This window comes from Esox lucius, chromosome 14, assembly GCF_011004845.1.
Source record: "Esox lucius isolate fEsoLuc1 chromosome 14, fEsoLuc1.pri, whole genome shotgun sequence".
NCBI classification, from domain to species: Eukaryota; Metazoa; Chordata; class Actinopteri; order Esociformes; family Esocidae; genus Esox; species Esox lucius.
This window is the reverse complement of record NC_047582.1, coordinates 20,590,756-20,616,390: the sequence shown is the minus strand read 5'-3', so window position 1 is coordinate 20,616,390 and position 25,635 is coordinate 20,590,756. Positions and strand designations below refer to the sequence as shown.

At 40.9% G+C, this 25,635-nt stretch overlaps 1 protein-coding gene across 2 annotated transcripts in view; it reads right to left on the bottom strand.

The window, feature by feature from the left end:
• Positions 1–15,621: 15,621 nt before the first annotated feature.
• sfswap (splicing factor SWAP) overlaps positions 15,622–25,635 on the bottom strand; it is a 109,044-nt gene continuing 99,030 nt past the window's right edge. For both annotated transcript variants that reach the window (XM_029125079.2, XM_029125080.2), the window contains exons 17-18: positions 24,313–24,385; positions 15,622–16,457 (exon numbers count right to left, since the gene is read on the bottom strand). In XM_029125079.2, coding sequence (XP_028980912.1) covers positions 16,392–16,457; positions 24,313–24,385 — 139 coding nt within the window. In that variant the 3' untranslated portion in view covers positions 15,622–16,391. The remainder of the gene's footprint in view (positions 16,458–24,312; positions 24,386–25,635) is intronic.

Sequence of the window (25,635 nt, the reverse complement as noted above, 5' to 3'; positions counted from 1 at the left end):
GTTTTCCACTAGTACCTCATAATGGTTCCCTATTTTGGAAGGGCCAGAGTAAATGTAGCTCCCAGTGTTAATTTGTTTGAAGTTGGGTGTGTAATGGGATGTAGAGTCAGAATGGGGACTAGAGATCCTCCTAGGGAGAGATGAGGGTGAGGTCTGGAAGGAAGACATTCTATTATAAGGGGCTGTTTCTAAGAAAGGTGAAATCATCTCATGACACTGGACTGAGAGCCAAGAGACAATGGAATAATCTGAGTTCTAAGGTCAACAGGAAACCTTGTCCTATGTGACCCTAGTCCCTTGGCATTCACCCAGGAGCAATAAATCCTGGATCCAGAGGCTTGCCACAACCACCACTCCAATAAATGAGCCAAATTGCACTCACTGAAGATGGAACTGAACACTCTCCCCTCTTTTGAATTAGATTCACCTGCTGTAAGGCACTGTGATGCATTTTTTGTGCATTTAAGCGTGTCTTGTTTAGAAGGTAGGCAGGGGTCACTGGGGCAATAAGCAAAACTTTCAGGTTTTTTTCCAGTGAAGAGTATCTGGTTTTTAGATTAATAATGTTTTGATTAAATTAAGATAAAGTATCTGTGCTACCATTGCTAACTTTAAATACTTTAGGGTGGGACATATACATTGCAAGTGTTTCAATACACCTTTAATAAAAAGTCTCTCATTCAATTCAATCTTACTTTACTTACTTTTTAAAATGTCAGATAAAGATATGAAAAGTATGGACTCTAATGGGTACTACCCACTATTTCTATTTCTTTTTTTATTTTACAATTATTCACATATTTTGAAGGACTTTTCATTTTAAAGCTACTACAGTACTCTAACTACTTGAATTATTGTAACCAACCATATAAAGATTTCCTTTATATGGTTGGTTTATAAATTTACAAAATACCTTGTACTTAAAGCAACTGGTCATTGACATTTGTGCTTATGATATTTTAATGGTTATCAATACATTTAAACTTTGTATCCAGTTTCAATTAGATTGTTATAGTTGGAATTTAACTAGAATTCAGGATTTGCTAACTTTGACACTGAAGGCAAGACCCATCAGTAATTTATTGAAGGCAGAGTAAAAAAACAAATGGGTTGCAATTTTTAAACTATTTTTGAAAACTCCCATTTTAGGCATGGTTGTCAGATGTTGTTCATATCTTCACAATTTATAACTGAAGCCGGTTATGACCATGTTGTCACATAACATTGGAGTCAGGGAAGAACGGTGCCACTTCAGTTGTACTTCGTTGCTAAGGTTGGGGGGCTAAAGATGCTCAAAATCCCTCAATCTGGCAACAATGGTCTTTGTGTATCTTATGTGCTTTACACCACTTTAACAATTACTATGGGTTAATTACTATGGGCTAAAACTGAAATATATTTTAATCAAAATTATTAGAACTAGACAAAAGCAAAGAACAGGTGCCAAAGTTAACAGTGCATGACATCACTGCCTGGGTCCTGCAGTAATTGTAGCCTTTCTTCTCCCTTCTCCCTTGGGGAAGGGGCCTCGGGTTCCAACCTTGTGGGGAGGCCTCTGTGAAGTCTGGGCCGCCATGGCCCACCCATTGCCAGCCCGGTGGTGGTAACGTTCATTTATATGCAACTCAAACATGCATTAGTGCTGATCGGTTTGATGTCAACTCATGCCATGAAGCTTAACTAAAGCGAGCTGTGTGTATTGCAGATAATGACAAACTAGTTTAAGATTTACCATACCGTGCTGATCCCTCTTCCTCCTCTGTCATAATGACTGAAATGTGTTTTCTCTTCAGGTGATCATACATCACAGTCACGTTCCCGTGGGATGCTTTGCACATTTTCATGAAATTATGCCACTTACAAGCATCATCAGTGTGCAAGAGTATTTCTATTTTTGATCTGCATGTTTTTCTTCTCACACCTGCTTGGTACATTACAGGTGGGCGATTAGTTATTCATAGCATCCCATTTCTAAATATAAATAAATTACTTTTCATTATAATATTATGTAGGCCTAGCTGTATGAGGTAGGCGGCTTGAATACAATCCAAAAACACCTACATCATCTGTTTCAATACAAAGTAAGCAAATGGGCTAAATAGGAATACTAGTGGCATACAGTAAAAAAAGACTGAATATCTCATTCTTTGACAACAATTTATGAAAATAAAATGCATCGGGGATACATACTGTACTCACTGGAAACTACAACACTATACAAAGTTCATATTGATCATGAGTGCTTGCCACATCAGTTTACCAGAGTATTGACACTCAAAAGAAAAAAATGGAGCATCCCATCTGTGGAGATCAAATACTCCCAAGGTTTACACACGCACATACTCTTGCACGCACACACGTCCTTTCCAGACGTTACACCCTAACACGCCAACATGAAGCTTAGTCCATCGAAAACAGGATTCAGTCTCCGCATATAAACAACCCAGCGTTGGAGAAGACAGCTGCAGACTCGAGGCGTGAGGGGAAACGAGCCCCTCCCTGGCCCGGCCTGCTTAGCCAGGCAAATCCCTGTGGTCCCCCGCTCTCTCCCTTCCATTTTCTGTCCCTCAGCTCAGCCAGCAATCCAGCATTCACAAAAAAGAGAGAGATAAAGAAAGAAGGGTAGAGGGAAAGAGGAAACGAACAAATTCAGCCCCAGAACAAAAGGAAAACACAAAAGCTTCCATGTCCAGCTGAGACCTTAGTGGAATTTGTTCTCTCCAACAAATACTCCTGTGGTCCAAAAGGCTCACAATGGCCAATTAGGCTGAGAGGATTACTCTTCTCAGACCACTTTCTCTCTCTCCGCCATATGAACACGGCTCTCCTCAAGGGACAGACTTATAAGGTCTGAGGAGAATAAAACAAATAAGGGAGACAGACTACATGCACGGGTAATGAGGACAATGTGTACATGTATTTATCTGTATGTGATACAATAATTGTGACTACCATAAAACTGTAGCTGTCTGGCTAGGCAAATGACATGCCTGTGCATTTGCTTCTATAGTCTGTGTGGGAGTAAGTGATTACAAGTTCGGTTTATTGTTTGTGCCTGATTGTAGCAAGTGAAGAAATGCCGGACATGTAGGTAACAAAGAAGCCGGGAGAGTCCTGGTTGCATTACACATTATAAAACATTACGTGCATTTTGTAGAGAAAAGTGGAAAACAAGATAAGAGTAAGTGAGATGGAGCCAGACATAAGTGTAAATGTGTTATACAAGCATTCACACTTCTCTCACTGAGTTTTGTCTCAGACACAACAACCGACAGACAGGCAGACAGACAGACAGACAGGCAGGCAGACAGACAGGTCCCCAGTGGTGCTCATCAGGCAAGAGAAAAATATGTCTGTTAATGAGGCTGCCTCTCTCCCCCTCTCTCCCCCTCTATCTCTCACCCCTTCTCTCTCTGAGAGAAAAGAAAAAGTCAGGAGAAAAACAATAACAGGTAAATTAGACCTCACCACATGACAATCAGACTGCAATCACGCCAGGCTAAAATTGCACCCATAGATTGGTTGGAGATTAAGCATGCTAGCTCACTCTGCTGAAGGGAGGGTTCCTCTGTTCACCCAGCCGGGATTCTGCTGGTGGGTTTGATGTGGTAGGGCGGTTCAAGTCACACAGTGAAGCAGATTGCTTTTGACATCTTAAAATGCTTTTGAAGGAAATGTGTTTGGTGATGAGAGCTGTATCTGTGATCTGAGGCCCTGCCTACATAGAGACTTCTATCTTCCCTGACATCATAAGTCAGGGACCAGTTTATGGGGAAGCAAAAGACAGCGCCTGATTGGCCAATTGAAAGCCACCAGAGCCAGAAAGAATTGAAAGGATTTCCAGTGTATGGAAAAAACCTTTTCCATCTTAATTTCTTCTTTACATTTTTTCACCCCATACTCTACTGCACACCAATGACCCCAGCTGAACCCAATAATATGGATGGCTGTCAAGTGATTGAGTGAAAGAGAAAGTGCCATCATGTGTTAGAGAGGCCAGAAAGCAATCACATGGAAGACAATACAGTATTGACTCTCACAAATACACACAGTGAAAAAGAGTATACAGCAGGGACACACTAACTGATTGAGAACATCACAACTTCATTTAGCTTACCACAAAATGCACAGCCTTACTGGGGTGCATTCTGTAATCTCTGACTCAGACATGCCATTACGTTTTGTTTTTTTTTACAATGAAAGGATGAATGTCAAAGAATCATATACTGTAACTGTGGGTAGGTTTAGGTGACAGACAGACTACTGAAAGCATTGTAAACACATTTTAAAACACTGTGGCCTAGGGTGGTCCTGGGAGGTAGGCCCCTGTCTCCAAGACACATATACAGCTGAAAAACGGGATTCTCATTGTTGCCATCAATATCATAAATGCCTGAAAAAAATACATAAAGAAATAGAACACTGACTCAATGATGCACAACATTGAACATACAAAAACATCTAATATGTACATTTAATCATTTGCACCCTAAGGTTACTGCAGAAAACAAACAAAAAATGTCTGTATCTTAATTTCACCATAAAACATAAATTCCCCTAAGCAAATGAACTGTTTGCGCATTTACATCAGCATTAACGGAGCAACATGTCAAAGTGGAAAGCTATACTTTGTCTTCCAAAAGCTATAAATACAAATGTTAAACATATTGTATGGCAGTTCAGATGGCATAATGATTCTCTACACAATTCAGTGCTTCTTGAACAGAAATTGGGAGATCTGTGTAGAATTTAAGAAACCAGGAAATTACCAAGGGATTTCACTGACCCCAGTGCAATCTGTTCTCATGTGCAGATGTTAAGTATAGACAAATCTGGGACATTACATTTAGTAATATGAGCAACCTCTTCTATCATGTCAAGACAAGATACAATGATAAATTGCACATTATAAAACTGAATCAATTAAAACACAAAGAGACTGACTGAAAGCCTAAACACAAAGTTTAGTGGGAAAGAGCCTGTTGGGTCTGTGTCCTCATGCATACAAAAATACAGAAAATAAAAAACTGCGTCTACTCATTCTACACAAAGTTATTACTTTTCTAATAATTAGTACCGGGTCAAAATAAACTGCTTGTACAGACCAAATCCTCCCAGATTCAAGGCTGGCGCCTGTTTTCTATCTTTAGATCTCGTTCTCCCAACAAACTCTGGGACCAGTAGATTGTCCATACCACTGAAGTCTAGTCACCTACATAGTATATCAACCTTCAATGACTACAGCAGTCCTAATAATCAATACCTATTTCTGTCTATAATTATACAGTAGAAATTCATGTGTTGGTTGATGTCAGTTACAGAAGTGCCACCTCTGACCGCGACTCCCCGGTGAAACTTCCCTTCATTTAAAGCTACATGCATGTACTACCGCCCCTCAGCGATCAGCAGAACTAACCGTCAAAACGGGCACATCATTGTACCGTACATGTTTCCAACTTGTGACTACCCAGGCCTAGCCTCAAACGATATTGTATTATGTTAGGTACCATAACATGAGAACTTGTGAAACATATGACATGTCTGCTATGGTTTGGAACAGTGGCAGATGTAAAACGTCAAATTTGACAATAGCCCTTCTGCGTTTTACGATACACTTCTGCATGCACTAAAAAATAAATCTGTTGAATAAAAGCTGTGAACATTATAATTCTACACTTGCTGAAGATTTATTATGGAAATGTTTTCACATAATAGAGAAATTCTACATATTGACCCTTTAATGTAAGTGCAGAAATGAAAGATAAAGCTAACTGAGTCCACCTTCAGGGAGGGGGGGTTATGTAAAGATACTTTTGAGGGCGGGGCTGAAAGGTTTGCTGAACAGGTGCTTAAATCCTCAATGTCAGTCTCTCTGTTTACTTATGTTCGCGCAAGGTCGGGACATGAGACGCTATTAGTGGAGAATGCTTAGGTCATTTACGATCTGAGAGGGATGTGTGTGTGGGGGGGGGGGACTCGGGGGGCGGTCACCTCATTGGGTGTGTCAGACAGAGGGCGGCCGTCACCGCGGTTTTGATTGAGTTCTCAGACATGCAGACACAGACAATCACAGAGGTCGACTGATTGTGGGCGCCATAAACCTTCCCCACGTATTCTATTTGACAGGAGCATCATCTAGCCAGGAGTGATCATGGGGAGATGGATGTGTGGAGGGGTGGAATGTGTGGGCCTCGTGCACTCGGATAGTTTCCATTATTGGGTCCTGGTCGTCTGGGAGGTTTGATGATTTTGTGACATTGTAGTCCTTGAGATGTCCACTAACACTCACTTCCAGCCTCCACTCTGATCAGTCACTACTTGTCTGACCAAACCCAGATTGATCGCCACAAACAGCCAGAAGACCTTATCATAGACCGATAGACCATGTGGAAGAGTACAAGAGGTCTTACAAAACATCCAAATGCAAACAGAAGAGAAGGAAACAAATATTTATGACAAAAAGAAAAAACTAACAAAAACTGAACAACAACCAATGCCCATCCTCTAAATCACATCACCTCCCTCCAAAAGACCCCCCACGCTTTAACCCTATAGCTCTTCTATAATTTATACAGTGTTTTATGTGCACAGTCTAGAACGGCATTCCTATACTTCCTGTACTGTTCCAGCACATACTTTATCCCAAGTCAAACACTGTCTGTGGATCATATGTTCACTGTAAATTTTATGCAGCCTTCTGGACAATAGTTGGTGTTTTTTTGTCACCAAACTGAAAATATATTTTTTGGTAAAGAGAAAAGTTTCACCCATTTTAGCAGAAAGAATGAATCCGATTGTAGTTGTGTCTTAAAGAAGTTATTTTTATGTTTTACCAGAGTTTCATTCTGCTTATCTATTAAATGAATGTGTTTCCAGTTCCATTAACTTTGCCTTTCTTTCTGAATGCCTGGAATGCTATCATACAGCTCCTCAGATATTCATAAAACATTTACCATCGTAAGTATTGAGTTGTCTGACATTAGTTTGAAAGAAAATGTGACTTTGGAATTAAAACATTTAAAAAAGAGCTAAGAATTAAGCCTCAGCACTCTCTGATTCACCTAATCAGTTTTAGGGAGAAAGTAAGTGGGCTGTGATCTGAGATAATAAGGTTAATGGTGGGTGGAGAAACCAAGTACTGTTCTAACACACAGTTCGGGTCTCCTCCTCCAACCAAATTAGTCGGAGAGATACATTACCTGATACCAGGGCATTCCTGGAAATAAAAGTTGGATTACTGACATTTGGGCCATATTGTAATCTAGGTTGAATAGATCTCACCTATTAGGATCAGATAGCGACTACCCTGATCTGCCATAGCTTTCTTCCTTATCAGAATTGACACACCTCTCGCCCTGGCAGAGAAAGTAGTGATAGACCTGGCCCTCCCATCAACACAGAACAAAAAAAAACAACGATCCAATGTTTTCATTGCCAAAATAAATAGAATGCCACATTAAAATCTGCGGTTTTCTCCCAACAAAATGCTTCAACTGTCTCCGGTTTTGAGTAAGCATGCAAATGGCATGTGATGAGCATATTTTTATCTCCTACAACAACTAGCATGCTGGGGAAGTCTGCAGAATTTCAACTGTACTGGCCTGTAACCAAATAAAATCTTTAAAATCTTACATTTTTTATCTTTAAAATAAAAAATATATTTTTGGAAGTCTAATATGAGCTGAATTTTTCAGGAGGGTAAGAATACCATCAAGAACATCAAAGGAAACCGATTTCAGATGTTCTTGCCTCTCCAATTGTGGGAATTGGAGAGGCATGATCACTTGCCTCTCCATTGGTTGGTTCACACCTTGGTTTTTCCATGAGTAAAAATTAAGCGCCATCTCACACAGATAGCAAGCCACAAAGTTGAATTAGCACCGAAGGATATCTTAGGCATCTTACCTGATATAACCCATCAGTGGGATAATCACATCAGGCACTGTCTCCCTTCCAGAGAAGAACAGTCCACAGCCTCAAGTCATTGTGGGAATGCTTTGATTTAGACTTAGGGTTGTGTGCTTCTCACTAACCACGCTAGACATATGATCTACAAACAGAGGGCATCCAGAGGATGGACGGCATTAACGGAGTATGGTAAATAAGACCAGAGAAGAGAGATAGTGGAGTCCTGCCTGCCCGGACACAACAGATACTGTGTACCACCAGGCAGTTGTCATTACTAACCTGTTAGAGACAGGCAGGCGCACCCACGCACACACACACACACACCACCAACATCATGCTCCCCATCCCCACTAGATCCATGTACAGACAGTGGCTCACAAAAGTACTCACCCCGCTAGGACTCCCACAGTTTGTTACAACACAAAATCAAAATGGATTTAATTGCTTGTTACAGTTTTTACTAGTGATGGCCATTTGAGGCTTCATTACTGTTCTTCTAGCAGCAGGATATTATGCTAGCAGCGATAACTCAGATTTTCTTTTTCAAAATAAAAGCCATCATTGAAATATATAAGGAAACATAGTTAACAAACTAGTCTGTACATTTTATGTTTAATGTCCATTCCAATGTAATTCTTGACTGTTCTTTTTCACAGACTAGATTGTTATCTATATTGCTTTATACATTTCAATTATGGCTTTTATTCTGATAAAGAAAATCTGAGTTCTGCCAGCATAATATCCTGCTGCTAAAATAACGCTAATGAAGCCTGGAGTGGCCATCACTAGTGTTCACCACTAATTTAAAAAAAAGTCCATAACGTGAAAGTGAAAAATAAATTCAGTAAATTGTTCTAAATGACAAATATAACACCGAAAATACCAGTAATTGCATAAGCACTCGCCCACTCAGCTATGACACATCTGAATGAGCTGTGGTGCAACAAAAAGTGTTTAGAACGTATTAGTTGAATAACCACCTGTGTGGAATGAAAGTGTTTTTAAATACACCCATCTTTGAGAGTTTCAACATGTGGTTAGTTCAATTCTTAACTAAAACTACATTATGAAGAAAATTCTAATATACAATATCCAGAATGAAGTTCTTCAAAAGCACCAATCACTGGTAGAAAATAACATTTCCAAGGCACTGAATATCTCTGGAGCACAGTAAAGGGAAGCCACCAACAGGCCTAAGGCAAAGGAGTGCCTGTGCATACTGCAACAATAGCCCGAGTGCTTCACAAAAGTAGCCATTATGGAAAAGTGGCAGAAAGAAAACAAGTTGTATGAATTGCATGTGGGGGACTATTAGTCCACATAGAAGAAGACTATATGGTCTGAGACCAAAATACAACTTTTTGGTCTCAGACCATATACAGTATCTCACAAAAGTGCAAATATTTGATTATATTTTTTCATGTGACAACACTGAAGAAATGACTTTTTGCTACAATGTAAAGTAGTGAGTGTACAGCTTGAATAACAGTGTTAATTTGCTGTCATCTCAAAATAACTCAACACACAGTCATTAATGTCTAAACCACTGGCAACAAAAGTGAGTACAGCCTTAAGTGAAAATTTCCAGATGCACAAAGCTGGTAGAGACTTATCCAAAAAGACTCATGACTGTAATTACTACCAATGGTGCCCTTAAAAAATGTTGATTAATGTGGGTGAATACATAAGCAATATATCTTTTTTTCCACTTCAAGCATGCAATGAATTTCGATGATTTCATTATTCACTTTGACATCAAGGACTTTGTTCTGATGATCAGAGGCAAAAAACCCCAATTAATAAAAAATACAATTATAATCTCCTAATTAAATCAGTTTTGATTTCACACACAAAATACGGACAAGTCCAATGGGCTGAATACTTTCGAGAGACACTCTATGCTGTCCCAGCTCCCACTGCCGCTGTAGTTATTTTCTGAAGTCAAGAGTTACAGTGCTTAAGAACCCAATAAAATAAACCAACTGCTCCCATGTTCTCCCTGCTCCTGACTGATTACTTTCCTGAGTGACTTCCTGAGCTCTATACACAACCTCCACCATGCTTTTGTACAACAACTGACACACACTCGCAGACAGCGTGATGAGGTTATGAAATGTATTGTCCATTTGGACTGTAATCAACGCAGAGGTTATGAGGACCCATTTCATTGCATATTCAATAAAGAATTGATTAAATGCGTCACTAGGCATCCTGAATATTGCAGGGCCCATTGGTGGCATTATGAGCAGGGCAAAAAGTAATGCTTTATTCAAATTAGATAACCATCAACCACAGTAAACCTAGTTACAAAGGAGCCCCTGGGCCCCAGAGGCAGGGCCCCCTGAGACCCATAAACTAAGCAGTCAATCCTCTAAGTTCCCTTAAGCTAACGATGCTAATGACAAAATCCCAGTCTCCTGAGTCTGTGGGCATTTCAGTTTATTTCTACTTCTAATCCTCCAGCCTCCACTGACATCGTAAGTCAATTAACCGTATATGGATTTAGCCCTATGCATTTCACTCAGCCATACCTTCGGCGTGCCATTATTTCGTAAGAGCTGTGCATAAAAAATCATTCTTACAATCTACGATCAGGAAATAATATTTAACATTCCAGACAAGGAAAAGATTGGGGTAATGAAGAAAGTAATGTAGGGAGCTAGAAGAACAAACACTGCTTCCCTGGCTTTCAGCTTCACTAGGCTGCTCGACTTCTCTGTTTGACATCAGGGATTGGCTACAGCCGGGTCTTAGAGAAACTTCAGACGTGCTTGGAGCACATAAAAGAATGAATACATTGAGAAGAAGCATATGGACTTATCTTTCAGAAAAGCATCCTAGAAAAGCATCCATTATATTAGTCGACAGCATACTTATCTATTTCTCAGCAGTCCTGGACAATTATCCGGTAAAAAATGCTAAGGCATCACTCTTCTGTCTTATCAAAGCCAGCACAGCTGTCCGTATAAAAAAGGAATAATAATCAAAGTCCCCTTCTGCACACAGACTTGGCAATACATCATTTCCAAGTTCATGTGTCATACAGTAAGAGCTAACCATAATCAGATGCAGATGATAGGCACCCAAAATTACATTTCTGTCAGCTTGTAGATTCTGCATAATACACCTTTATTTCAGAGATTGATGCAATCACAGGCAGACCCACTTCTTTTATAACAGCCTTTGATTTCCATTATAAAAAACACATCTGAGACACTTCTTAACCTCTGAAATTAGACAATTGGTCAGTAAAGAGCACAGAAAACAAATTTGTGCGAAGATTTATACTAAGGCAAATCATCAATAGCAACCTTTTAGTATGCAGTATACATCACCAAGCAACACAGCGCTTACATACTCCACCCCCTCGATAGGTCAGGAAAAGCAATGGTAACTCTACTGTATAGATCTTTCAACAGCCTTTCTGTTTATGACGCTTCCGAATGTTAAATCAGTTCAAAACGTGGTGAACCATTTATACAAAAGATTAGAAACTGCTTTAAAAGAAAATCAATAAGTAGAGAAAAAGTAAGGTTACAAAAACATGAACTAGCTCTAAAGGTGATTTCTAATCTTTTAAATTAATGGTTCACACTATAACAAGCAATGCTGTCAAAATGTGTATGGGGAGGAGGAATGGCTGTGGCACAAATCTCTAGAAGCGGGGGTGAAGCATGTGAGCTCTATAGTATTTTGAAGTAAAGACCAACTGCAAAACATTGTTTCCAGAAGTATAACATTGCTTATGCTTTTGGCAAAAGGTCCAGAGAATCATAACTTTAACTTTAAATTCAGACAATGCTGCCAAGGAAAACAAAGCAAGAGATGAACACTAAAATATTTTAAGTTGATCATATGCATAGGACACCCAAGTCAAACCACACCCGACATTACTTAGATACCCACTCAACAAATATAATACAAATGAGAAGAGAGAAAAAAAAAATAGACAAAATAATAGTGTGTGGGGGCGCGAATGTGTCTATATGTGTAATTGCCTGAATATATACACCACAAATTCATCCAGACATTGTAGATTTTCCTTAACGCTTTTTGGCAACAGGTTCCTTATTCCACACCTCGGCACTGTGCTTACTTACTGTGAGGTCATGGCAGTGAATAAATGCACATTCTAAAGAAAGCCTTCACACGGGTAAATCTCACACTTAGCGTGGAAAAAATTCACGCATGGTTTACGCAAAGATGTGTGGGTATGAACGGTTGAAAAATGGAGCCAGCAGTTGTGGTGTAGGCGACTTTAACACTTTTTTCTTCTGTATCTGTAGGCCAAAAAGACATGGAACAGTGACAGGGACAGGCGACAAGATCTCAGTCATACCATGTCCCCCCCGCTGTGCTTCTTAGGAGCCTTTTTAAGCACTCTGATGGGGCTAAAGTGGTTGAAGCTTTACCCCATCAGGAGCTGCCAGCTCTGTTGCGTTCAGCGGCCTCTTCCATCTGTAGCTGTTAACTGTTTGATAGCACTGTGCGAGGGTCCTGTATCTCCTCATGTGGAGTTGGTGCTGGAGCGACGCTGGAGCGAAGCGGTTTCACAACACACACTGTAAATACCTTGGCATTGTATGCCTTATGTATAGATGAGAGCATGTGTAAAGGTATAGCAGATAAGGTGCTTATATTGCAGTGGTCTGTAATCAAACCCATGTGGCTACAGCAACGTACACTCACAGGTGAAGCGAATGACGTTGATCATCTCCTAACAATGACTCATGTCAAGGGCAGGGTAGATTACCACAAAAAAGTTGGGACGCTGTGTAAAATGCTAATAAAACCAGAATGCAATGATGTGGAAATAATTTTGCCCCCATTATACCCCCAAAGACAACATATCAAATGTTGAACCAGAGAAATGTTATTGTTTTTCGAAAAATATATGCTCATTTTCTATTTGATGCCAGCAACACGTTTCAAAAAAATTTGGGACAGGGGAATATTTATTACTGTGTTGCATCTCTTCTTTAAACAATACTCTGTAAGCATTTGGGAACTGAGGAGACCAATTGCTGTAGTTGTGAAAGTTAAACGTTTTCCCATTCTGGCTTGATATATGATTTCAGCTGTTCAACAGTTTGGGGATTCCTTTGTCGTATATTTCATTTCATAATGTGTCAAATGTTTTCAACGGGTCTGATTTGACAGACCATGAGACGGTTTTCCACTTCGCCTCAGTCCATCTTGAATGAACTCGGGCCCAGAGAACATGACAGTGTTTCTGGATCTTGTTTATATCTGGTTTCTTGTTTGCATGGTAGTTTTAACTTGCATTTGTGGATGCAGCGATGTACTGTGTTCACAGACAATGGTTTTTGTAAGTGTTCCTGAGCCCATGCAGTGATGCCCACCACAAAATCCGGTCTGTTTCTAATGCATTGCCATCTGAAGGTCTGAAGATCAAGGCCATCCAATATTGGTTTTTGGCCTTGTCTCTGGCATACTGAGATTTCTCCAGATTCTCTGAATCTTTTAATATTATGTACTGTAAATGACAAGATCCTTAAACTGCAATTTCACCTTGAGAAAAATTATTCTTAAATGTTTTGCACTATTTGCCTGAGCAGAGTGGAGAACACCTCCCTATCTTCTGAAAGTCTCATCCTCTCTGGGATGCTCTTTTTATACCCAATCATGTTAGTGACCTGTTGCCAATTAACTTAATTGTTGTTGCACCAGGTTTAGTTTTTTTTGGCATTACACAACTTTTCCAGTTGTTGTCCCGTCCCAGTTTTTTTGAAAGGTGTTGCTGGCATCAAATTCAAAGCTTCAACATTTGAAATGTTGTCTTTGTAGTATTTTCTATTAAATATAAGGTTTAATTGATTTGCATATCTTTGCATTCTGTTTTTATGAGTTTTACACAGCTTACCAGCGAACAAGTTCTCATGCAGGATGCTGGAGAAATGGCCAAAAGTAAAAACCTGAGCAACTTTGACAAGGGTCCAATTGTTATGGCCAGACGACTGCGTCAGAGAATCTCTGAAACGGCATGGTTACAGGGGGAATAAGTCACAACACACAGTGCATCACACCCTGCAGTGAATGGGGCTGCGTAGCCAGACTGGTCAGTGTGCTCATGGTGACCCCTGTTAACACCGCCAAAAGTGCCTACAGTGGACCTGTGAGTGTTGGAACTGGACCTTGGAGCAGTGGAAGAACATTGCCTGGTTCGATGAGTCACATTTTCCTTCACATCATGTGGACGGCCGGGTACATGTCCGCCATTCACTTGGGGAAGTGATGGCACCAGGATGCACTGTAGGATGATAACCTCCTTCCCTCAGTAAGAGCATTGAAGATGGGTCGTGGCTGGGTCTTCCAGCATGACAACGACCCAAAACACACAGCCAGGGCAACTAATGAGTGGCTGGTGGAGGGAGTGTGATGCTCTGGGCAATGTTCTACTGGAATGCCAGGACCCAGGGTTTCCATGCGCACGTCAATTTGACGCATGCCACCTACCTAAACATTGTTGCAGACTAGTTACACCCCTTCATGGAAATGGTATGCCCTGATGGCAGTGGCTTCTTTCAGCTGGATAATGAACCCTGCCACACTGCACATAATGTTTTGGAATGGTTTGTGGAACCTGATGAAGAGTTCAAAGTTTTGCCCTGGCCTCCAAATTCCCCAGATTTCAATCCAATTGCAAATCCAAACCCAGTCAGAAGTTATTATATCTGTGTTTTTGGGAAAGTCTCTATAGGCACATGTGGATTGTGCAATATTTGTTGGAACATTCTTTCCAAATTCCCCAACTGAGATTATAAAAATAATGGTAAAATCCCTGAGCAGTTTCCTTTCTACCCTTCAGATTAGAAGGAAGACAGTGTCTTTGATGTGTCTGGATGATTTAATACATAATCAACAGCTTATTAACATGACAAAGTTTAAAGTGACAGCAAATGTCTGATTTGTTACTAAAACACAACTTCTGTATGTTACTAATACACATCAATGTTGATTTATTTTATGCTACTCAAAGATAAGCAACGTACATATAAAAAAAATAATGATGTCATTATTTTAGTCAGTTTAAATGTTTTACCACTGTCAATGTTGATTAAACACTGGATCATATGCTGTGAGCACCGGTTGTAGAGGCTCAATCCACTGGAACAGGGACATGCAATTTGCAGGAGTGAGACTACAAAAGTCACAGTGGATGAATATAGTCAGTGTAATACACGATATTGGCTGACCATCAACATGTACCTGAATTGAGGGATAATGTAATTCAGTAATGTACTGTACATGTAGGAGTACCCAGCTCACTGTCCACATCTGGAAGACCTGAAGCCTCTGTGTTTGTGTGATTGTATGTGACAGAAGTATCCCTGTGTTCTCTGGATAGACTGCTTGAGAAGGCTGCTCTATCATGATTTACTATCTAAACAGCCCTGTTACCCATTCCATTCCAGAATAGGTTTATGGTATTTCAGTAACTTGTGGGCTTTAGATTTAGGGCAGTAAACAATAAGACATATCACAACTAAAATCTGCCATATGTAGTCGATCACCAACTGGCTGTCAACTACAGGGGTGAATTCAACAGAATTCCTATTGTAGGCAATAGGACAGTCTCCCGCTGCTTTTAATCTGTTTGTCTGTAGTGTTTACTTGGTGCCTAAATGAGGTAGCATGCTTGAGTGTATTTCTATTTAATCAATATTTACTAATTAACTTGTGAACAATAGATCTTTGTTGAGATCAATTTATTTAAATTGAGTAGGAGGGTGACTCCTGGCCTTTTGGTACCAGACAGTCTCCCTGCTTTGAGAACACAACACAGGGCTAAATCATAAATCAAACTTTATTGACAGTTTGTGTTAGAAAGCAGCTCCACAATAAGCCCTGTACAAACTTAGAAACAAAAAATGAAGGCCACACACTGGAACTGAGTGACAACAGAGAGAGGAACCAAAGACCCCAGCTTTAAAACTGACCTGGCAAAAGATTGAAAGAGAGAGCAGAGTTGAGAAAGAGAGAAATTACCTAAACAATCCTTCACAGAAGGATAGTATCCAGGACCTCTGGCAGCTGAACAATTATCCCAGAAATATCGCCATAATTACTTTGGAGAAAATCCGAATTTGCTTTTTAGTTTTTCCAATGTTATTAATTAATTAATTATTCTATCTGAAGCTCTGTTGTCATATTTCATGCCAAAAACAGATGTTGGGAATAGAGGCTTCCAAACTTAGTTGGTTTAACAGGTAATCTACTTGTTATACCCTAGTTGATAAAAACCCTAAACATTTACTGTCATTAAGAATATAATGTAGATGTGGCCAATTAAGTAATCAAAGATAAAATAAAAGAGAAAGATAAAAGCTGCAAAGTTCCAGGTAAAACACGGTTCCGCGCAAAGACACTGCCTGCTGACTGGACGAGGGCCTGTTGTCACGGAGAGGCAGACGCGGTGAAGCCCCACCCATTTTCCAATCAGCTGCTCGTAAGACACCTCTTCAGGAAGTGTTAGGCTGGAAGGTCTTCGAGGCAGCCAGCATGGCACGCACTTTGGCCATCAGGTCCTAAGAAGGAAAAAGGGGGTGAGATATATAGGAGGGAAAAGTATGGAGAGAAAAAGGGAGGGGACAATATATATTAGGAGAGGGGTGAGGGAAAGATAGAAGTAGGGACGCATGGAAAGAAATAGAAGGGAGAGAGGGGATGCATAAGGGGAGAGAGAAGACAGTGAATAAGTACGCTATATAAAATACCAATAATGAGGACAAGAGAAAACATGTATTGGTTAAGAAGCCTACAGTCCTATAATGTGGGTCCATTACTGATGCACACAAATGTCGAGTCTCTGAGAGCCTCCCCACCATCACAATTCAATACAAACACAAATCTTCCTTCCTCCTGGGCCCTGGGTTATCTTTCAATGAGGACAGATTAATGTATTCCTGACTATTTATGATTCAGCAACAGCAGGCCCTCAGATCCGCTCTTCTTGAGGTAAGCAGTCCCCTTCTGTACACACTCCAACTTGGAGATTACACATAAAATAGGAGAGATATTCAATCTTCCAGCACAGGACACTGAATAGGCCGCTTGCCATAGATGTTTCTTGTTGCTCAGAGCTGTTGTGGGAAGTTACTGTGCATTTTGTTCCCACCCTCCGACATTGATAGTCAGACAAAACAAACAGATTTACCCCAAAGCTGCATCCAAAGTGTAAGTAAGACCTAAAAAAAATGCTTTTTTAAATACATTTGTTTCACCAAATTGGATATCAAACAGCAGCATAATCAATGAGACTTAATCAATCAATCAAATGTATTTATGAAGCCCTTTTTACATCAGCAGTTGTCACAAAGTGCTTTTACAAAACACCCAGCCAGAAACCCCAAGGAGCTATCTGTGGCACTGTAAGATGGAACAGGCAAACAAAAATAATTAAATTAAAGCAGTGGTGCTTGTCAAATAGAGACTGAGTGACAAAAAAAAATAGTGTGAATATAACAGAGGATGATGTGAGAGCTGGGCTTTAAACAGGGCTGGTTCTGAAGCATCCATAGCTGTTGCTTCATTCAGGTGAGAAACCTGTTCCACTCAGGGGTGACTCTGGTTACTGATGACAGCCAAGTGGAGGGGGGAAGGGAAGTGTGTGAATAAAAACAGAACTGAAGTGTAAAAGACAGTGTGTGTGGATATCCGGGAAAGTGTGCATCAGGAATAGAATAAGTCTGGCATGTGTGCATCAGGAAATGCTTCTATTGTTTAAACAACTCCATCCTAAACTGTTCCAAGCGTTGTCTAAGTTACTCACTTTTACAAGTTAGGCTCTCTTAGCTGTATTAGGTGAAAATACAAGCCAGCTGTTGATATATATATAATTAAAAAAATCAACGTACACCTTCACTGAATTACATATACAACTAGGGGTGTCACGATTATGACATTTTAGTTGACGATTAAATGTCGTCAACTAAATTGTGATTAACGATTTAATTGTTTATAATGTGAATTGTATGCCCTTATTATAGTGTAAGCCAAATAATATTGTAGCCCTAAAAATACACATGATGGATCCAGATAGGGTTCTTCAGATTTGTAGTGTTTGCGCTTTTGAGGGCCACCTTTGTTGTGCAAATCCGGCAATTCCTCTAAATGATTGGGCTCAAATCTTTCATTTACAGTGGGGAGAACAAGTATTTGATACACTGCCAATTTTGCAGGTTTTCCCACTTAGAAGGCATACAGAAGTCTGCCATTTGTATCATAGGTACTCTTCAAATGTGAGTACCTATGATAGGACCTTGAGATGCTTCTTATGGAGCCACTCCTTAGTTGCCCTGGCTGTGTGTTTTGGGTCGTTGTCATGCTGGAAGACCCAGCCACGACCCATCTTCAATGCTCTTACTGAGGGAAGGAGGTTGTTGGCCATGGCCCCATCCATCCTCCCCTCAATATGGTGCAGTCGTCCTGTCCCCTTTGCAGAAAAGTATCCCCAAGGAATGATGTTTCCACCTCCATGCTTCACGGTTGGGATGGTGTTCTTGGGGTTGTGCTCATCCTTCTTCCTCCAAACACGACGAGTGGAGTTTAGACCAAAAAGCTCTATTTTTGTCTCATCAGACCACATGACCTTCTCCCATTCCTCCTCTGGATCATCCAGATGGTCATTGGCAAACTTCAGATGGGCCTGGACATGTGCTGGCTTGAGCAGGGGGAACTTGTGTGCGCTGCAGGATGTTAATCCATGATGGCGTAGTGTGATGGACCGTCATCTTGAACTTCTTCCATTTTCTAATAATTGCGCCAACAGCTGTTGCCTTCTCACCAAGCTGCTTGCCTATTGTCCTGTAGCCCATCCCAGTCTTGTGCAGGTCTACAATTTTATCCCTGATGTCCTTACACAACTCTCTGGTCTTGGCCATTGTGGAGAGGTTGGAGTCTGTTTGAGTGTGTGGACAGGTGTCTTTTATACAGGTAACGGGTTCTAACAGGTGCAGTTAATACAGGTAATGAGTGGAGAACAGGAGGGCTTCTTAAAGAAAAACGAACAGGTCTGTGAGAGCCGGAATTCTTACTGGTTGGTAGGTGATCAAATACTCATGTCATGCAATTATTATTAGTTTAATTATTTAATCATACAATGTGATTTTCTGGATTTTTGATTCCGTCTCTCATAGTTGAAGTGTACCTATGATAAATATTACAGACCTCTACATGCTTTGTAAGTAGGAAAACCTGCAAAATCGGCAGGGTATCAAATACTTGTTCTCCCCACTGTAGCTTAAACCCAAAATGCACCCAGTGCGGTGTTGTTGTGTTCGGCTTTAGAACTACCACTAAATCAATGTTATTAATGACTGTTCTTCACAAAACGCAACCGCAAAGCAATGACAATAACATTTTCCTGAGCATCATGACATTTACCCTCTCACTCTGCTGCAAATATTACAGCCTAGTTATTTCAAGAAGCTTTCCTCACTTAGCAAAATGTGTTTCAATGCTCAGTTATCTGAGTCAGTTAAAAATGTACAAGGACGATTCATTTTATTTTCAAACATTAATATGCAATGGGACAACTGATATTTCTATCCATGCATTTCAATGTGCATTATGTAATTATGAAATATGCATGTAAATGACAAACGTCGGTTTACAGACGACAGTGTTTTTTTTTCTTTTGTTGATTAGAGTTGATTCGACAAATAAGCGACAAACGCGTTTGTCTATAAAATAAAACCTTGCATAAAACGGTGCATTGGTGCCAAACAATTCTAAATTAGAGTTACACAAACTGAAATGAAGTAAAAGACATATAACCTTTCGTAGAGCTGCACCCATGTACTAGACATCCTGATAGATGGAAACTGACAGAATTTGTGTGGTATTTGTTGATACGCTTCTAACATTGGCCTAAAAATCCCTTATTTAGATTGGAAATATTTTGGAATAAAAATATTGTGCAAGAAGATCGTTGTCATAAAAATAATAGCGATCTGGCTCAAATAATCATGATCAGGCATTTATGTAATAATTGCAACGCACAAAAACAGCACGGGGAGATAACTTTCATGGGGAGAAATATTCAGACCAATTTTATTCTTGCATAAAAAATATTTCCTACATTTTACCTCTGTCCTCTATCCATCTTATGTTTCCTTAAAAGAAATTGGATTTTTGGATTAGTCAAATGAAAATGTACAAACCTCAAAATAAAACCAGTAGTCATAAAAGCCTTGCAAACAGCCACAAAAAAGGACAAAGGAGAGGGAGAGAGAGGGAGATTAACCTGGATAAAGCCTGATTTACTCTTCCGTGGCCAGCAATCAACTTACTGTAATTCACAGCGGTAACCTCCCAGATCACACTTAACCACACCGATCATTACTGCAGCATTCCCAAATAATAGAGATTGTCTGACCATCCAGCACAGTACCTTCAGGAAAGATTAGCCTGATAAGAACCAAGCCTCCATAGGGGAAGTGAGAGAGTGGGGACGAGTGACTGGAAGGACTGGGGACGAGTGACTGGAAGGACTGGGGACGAGTGACTGGAAGGACCGGGGACGAGTGACTGGAAGGACCGGGGACGAGTGACTGGAAGGACCGGGGACGAGGGATTGAATGGACTGGAGATGAGTGATAGTGGGACTGGGGATGAGTGATAGTGGGACTGGGGATGAGTGATAGTGGGACTGGGGATGAGTGACTGGAAGGACTGGGGACGAGGGACTGGGGACGAGGGATTGAATGGACTGGAGATGAGTGATAGTGGGACTGGGGACGAGTGATAGTGGGACTGGGGACGAGTGATAGTGGGACTGGGGACGAGTGATAGTGGGACTGGGGACGAGTGATAGTGGGACTGGGGACGAGTGATAGTGGGACTGGGAATGAGTGAGAGAGAGAAAGGGACTGAGAATGAGAAAGTGAGAGAAAGGTCGACTGTGGATGAGAAAGAGAGAGATGGCTAGGTGAGAGAAAGCAACGGTAGAAAGATCCCACTAGAGTGGGCCTGAATGCAGTTTTGTTGGAGAACGAGATGAGAAGCAAAGCACGGGATCTTACAATATGGTATCCATCATGAGAGGTCTATGACTGGACAGGCTATCAGAGAAGTGCAGAAAGATAATAGGGACGACTGGAAAGGATGCTGACACTTTAATCAGTTTGAAACGTAAGGGACGAGATTGAGGAGTGGGGGAAATCGTGGGGTGAAAGGGTTACTCATTGTGTTCAAGCGGTTAGCGTGGCAGGGAGAGGTCCATCTGGTCAGTGTGTAATGAGAAACAGTTCCTCACACTCACGCTGAGGCCAGACAGCAGAGTGGCTCTGCTCCAAACAACATCCAGCTCACTGGCAACTGACCCTTGTGGCTGTACACCGAGAAGGGCTTCGGCTGCCGGCAGGTCCTCCCTGCCTCCGCTGTGGTCAAACCCAACCAATCATCACCCTACCACTGTCCAGAATTCACTACAGCCCATCTGGACCCGCCCCTACACTGCAGTCACTCTCGTTAACCTCCATTCTGGGTCTAATCTGGTTCTTGTATTTAGTACTGTTTTCTACAGCTTCAATGGTCTACATTCTCTATCATAGTCATTAAATCGTGATATTAGTCTCCGTTAACTCTTACTTTCTGTCTGTCAATCCCTGTCAATACTTTCAACTTCTTCATCCTAACTACTGTGTCTGCTGCAGTTGGTCAGTCTAACATTTCCTGTCTCTTTATACACGTCTCCCTTTGTACAGAAGGACAATGAGTCTCTGCAGATCCAGACTAGACTGTGAGGGACCAAAAAGGCCACGCTTTAATCCCGTCCCTCCTTTGAAACCACCTTCTCCCTCTCTCTGTCTCTCTAACAGAGACATTTTGGGTTGTCCTTGGAGAACACATGTGCAGGATTGAGTGTTTATTCCATTTTTTAAAATTGTTGGTTGTTAAAGCCTCTTTCGCTTTCTCTCTCTCTCTCTGTTACTCTCTCTCCACCCTGCCTCCCTCACTCAGCCCACCTCCAGCCGTTGGTCATCTGCCTCAATGCAATCATCCATTTCCCAGGTCCTCAGTTCTTTTCTCCTCTCTCCGCCCATGCCCTCTTTTTCTTTGCCTGTTCTCACTCTCCCCTATCTCTCTCTGTGTCGATGACACATCCTCTCTCTGACATATATTTCTCTCTCTCTGACCTATCCCCTCTCTCTGACATTTCATTCTCTCTCTCTCTCTGACATATCCCTTTTCCAAAATTCATTTTTCTAACATCTTCCACTGTTTCTAAATCCATTTAAACAGCTTTATTAGCAGGGGGAAGATAATTTACATTGCCAAAGCAAGTTGAAAAGAAAATAACAGTAAACACTCAAATCTGAATTGCCTAGAAAATGTTTTATTCCTGTAACAATCTTTCTTGTTTCCGCTGATTTTTTATGGACAGGTTTGATTTATAAGTTCATGGCCAGACAATGTTGCATTGCATAGCGTCACTGTTAGAGCAACAACACTGATCCCCAAGATTCATATTTAGACATAGGCTATTAAAAGGCTATTTCCCTCATTGTTTACTTCAGAAACCTAAAATCCTTTTTATTTATGATCTATTATTTAATAGTAAGGGTGCGCATTCCTGTCCTGTCATTGAAGCATTTGGTAATTTTTACTTTATAGTCACAAAATGTAGGCTATTAAAGAAAAAAAACATTCACTTAAAACACAGATGTTTTCTGGGTTAAACAATGCAAAGCACCTGTCAAACTCACTAGTTCCCTCAACAGGGGAAACTCTGGGGGGACTCCCTGTCGTGTTGTCACACTCCCTCGGAAGGTAGCGCCTTGAGAGCAGCTCAAGCACGTGATTTAAACAAGTTTACACAACGAAATAAAACAACAGCTCAAGTCTTTTTATGAAACGATATGTAGTACAAAAGGCTCTTCACTTGGCTTTTCTCTGATCCAACTTTCTCTCTGAGAATGCTCACTGTCTAGGTCTCTCTGACCTATCCCACTTCATCTCCCTCTTTGACCTGGCATCCTATCTCCGCCTATGACCCATCACACACTCTCTCTCTCATTCTCTTTCCTCTATCAGTCTTGATCTGTGTTAGTAGGCTGGACTCTTTTTGCTCCAGGTAATCTCCTCTTCTCTCTGACCCTCCTGTGGAAGTGCGCCTTCTGGGACCGGCTAGCTTTATAAAGGAGGTCTTGTTGTAATCAGAGAGCTGTCAGATGGAGCTCTCTGACAGAATCAGAAGGGTCATGAGTCAGGGCTGATAAAAACCCTCAGATGGGGAGAAGACAGAGGCTTGAACTTCTAAAGGAGCCTTGCTATGGTATGGCTTTGTTATATATACACCATGAAAAAAATGCTCTCTCAACCTAAAAGTGAGACATCAAATAAAAAATGTAGCTAACATGAAGATTCCATATGGATTTATTGATAATAAAGCATAGTAAGTGTTGACAGGTGTGAGGTAAGGGAAGACACCGGCCTGAGGAAGGCAAAACCATCATAAAAAGGATTATTGTTTGCATATAGGAGAAGACAGTCGGCTGTAATAGTAATGGGGTCAGATATAAACCCATGCTGCAGTGGTTTACACAGCTAGACCACCCTAAGCCACAAGTCAGTTCAAACTCAGGATGATTTGTAAAACTCAAATGGATCCAATTAAATGTCATAAAACACTCCCTGAACCAGACTCACAGCCCTGGTATAGAACAGACAAGATGATCTTACCCAGAGACAAGCACATGAACCTCTCTCTCCAACACAACAGTCTATCAGAAGTCATTGGTGTGTGTGTGTGTGTGTGTGTGTGTGTGTGTGTGTGTGCGTGGGGTGGGGGGTGGGGCTGATTGCATAATAAGAGCATATGTCAGGACTTTTGGGAAAGAGTTGATCCTATTTTTTCCCTCTCATGGAGATTTAAGCGTCTGTGATCTAAACTAGCTCTCCTCAGCTGTCAGCTGCTGAAGCACAAAGTCAAGAGAGAGATGTGTATCTGCCAGTCCTTGTGTTTCTGGCACTCCGTCTCTACAAATAATATGCCTATGTGCACTTCACTGAACACAGAGGAGAGATGTCAAATAGAACATCTGACCCAAATTCTGAGATCAGCAGCTCTGAGACCACAGAGATGAAGGATTGAAATGTGTAATCTGAGCGGCGATCAGGGTGCTCAAATGTGATCACTGTGTTCTGTATAAAGCAGATTTGAGGGCCGACCGTCCTTGGAATCACAGTCCCTGTGTGTCCCACCCAGCTGATTCTGAAGAGCTCTGATGCTATGCATGTGTAGTAATGAGAGAACAACGTGGAGGAACCACTGTACATCGTGACGTGGCGCGCTTCAGGTAGAGAGCGTCTCTATACACCACTGGGAATACGGACCCGTGCTAATGTGCATACAGCGAGGCAATGACGAAGAGGTACCTGAGTGATTTTGGACTGCACAGAGGAGACGATGGCTGACGACACTTGTTTATCTTTTCCCTGCGAGCCGCCCCTGAAGAGAGAGAAGAAAAAGGTGCAGTAAGAGTCAAGAGGATCTGTATGTAAAAGGGAGGTCTTTATATAGCATTCATGGGGACTGCCTGCTGAGCACAGGAAAACTGGTGAGGGACTTCTCACGAAAACCGAAAATGCTCATGAAATATTCACCCAATGCCGGAACTCACATGACAACATCATGACAAAGACTAAAACAAATCAAGCAAAGTGAAATCCATGCAATTTATAACAGAATGTCCCAATATTCCCCTGGAGAAGTATTATCCATACTGAACTGAAACAAATGTTCTTCCTTTAAGAATACAAACAATATCTCCCCACCACCTATAGATTATATATATTTCATATTTCAGCATATATATGTTGTGACAAATGTCACACAGTATGTGATTCTTTTCTTCCACAACTTTCATGTTCTATTCAACAGGTCATCAGTCATGTTGGCCCAACCAGCAACAGAAGAACGACTGGAGTTGACAGCCTGTATAACGCCACGGTTATATCCCAAATGACATCATGTTACCTACAGTTAAGGTCCTGGTAAAAAGTATTACACTAGGTAGGAAGCCATTTGGGACACAGCCCCCTGTCTAACGTAATGAACACAACAGCAAAACACCTCCAGTGAAAACTGTCAAAGCTCATACGGAAAAAGAAATGCAAATCAGGTTTACATAGATCCTATCATTGTGTATGGGACAGATGAATAGCCTTGTTTGTCCACAGACAATAGAGAATATGTAACACTCTCATTCTGTCAATCTGGCCAACCCAAGAGTGTCACTGTTTCTTAGCATTAGATGTTAGGTCAGGTAGTTTACTTTAATTGGACATGTCCTGCACTGTATTGTATTATTGACTCATGAATGGAAAGTGTTATTGTCTGCACTCTATTTCCTTTAATAAGTGTTACTTACAGCCTTTTGGCAGGGGGCTGAATAGGAATGTTTTTAGAGCTGCACCCTCCCATTGTCAGATTAATTCAAGGCAATAAACTTTCACAATAAGATGTGTCAAATCAGTTTGAGAAAAATACCTGTAATCATTAGCCTTCTTAGCTTGTGAAACTCTACAGCTGACAAAACATTATCTTTACAATGTGTAATGTTTAGATAGTCATAAAATTTAGGCCTAGTTAAAAGTAAAATAAGTCAGAACTAAATTGTTATTCACTGAACTATTGAAAAAGAACAGTTTGTAGGCATTGTATTTATTAGACCCGTTTTCACCTTTCCACATAGAACA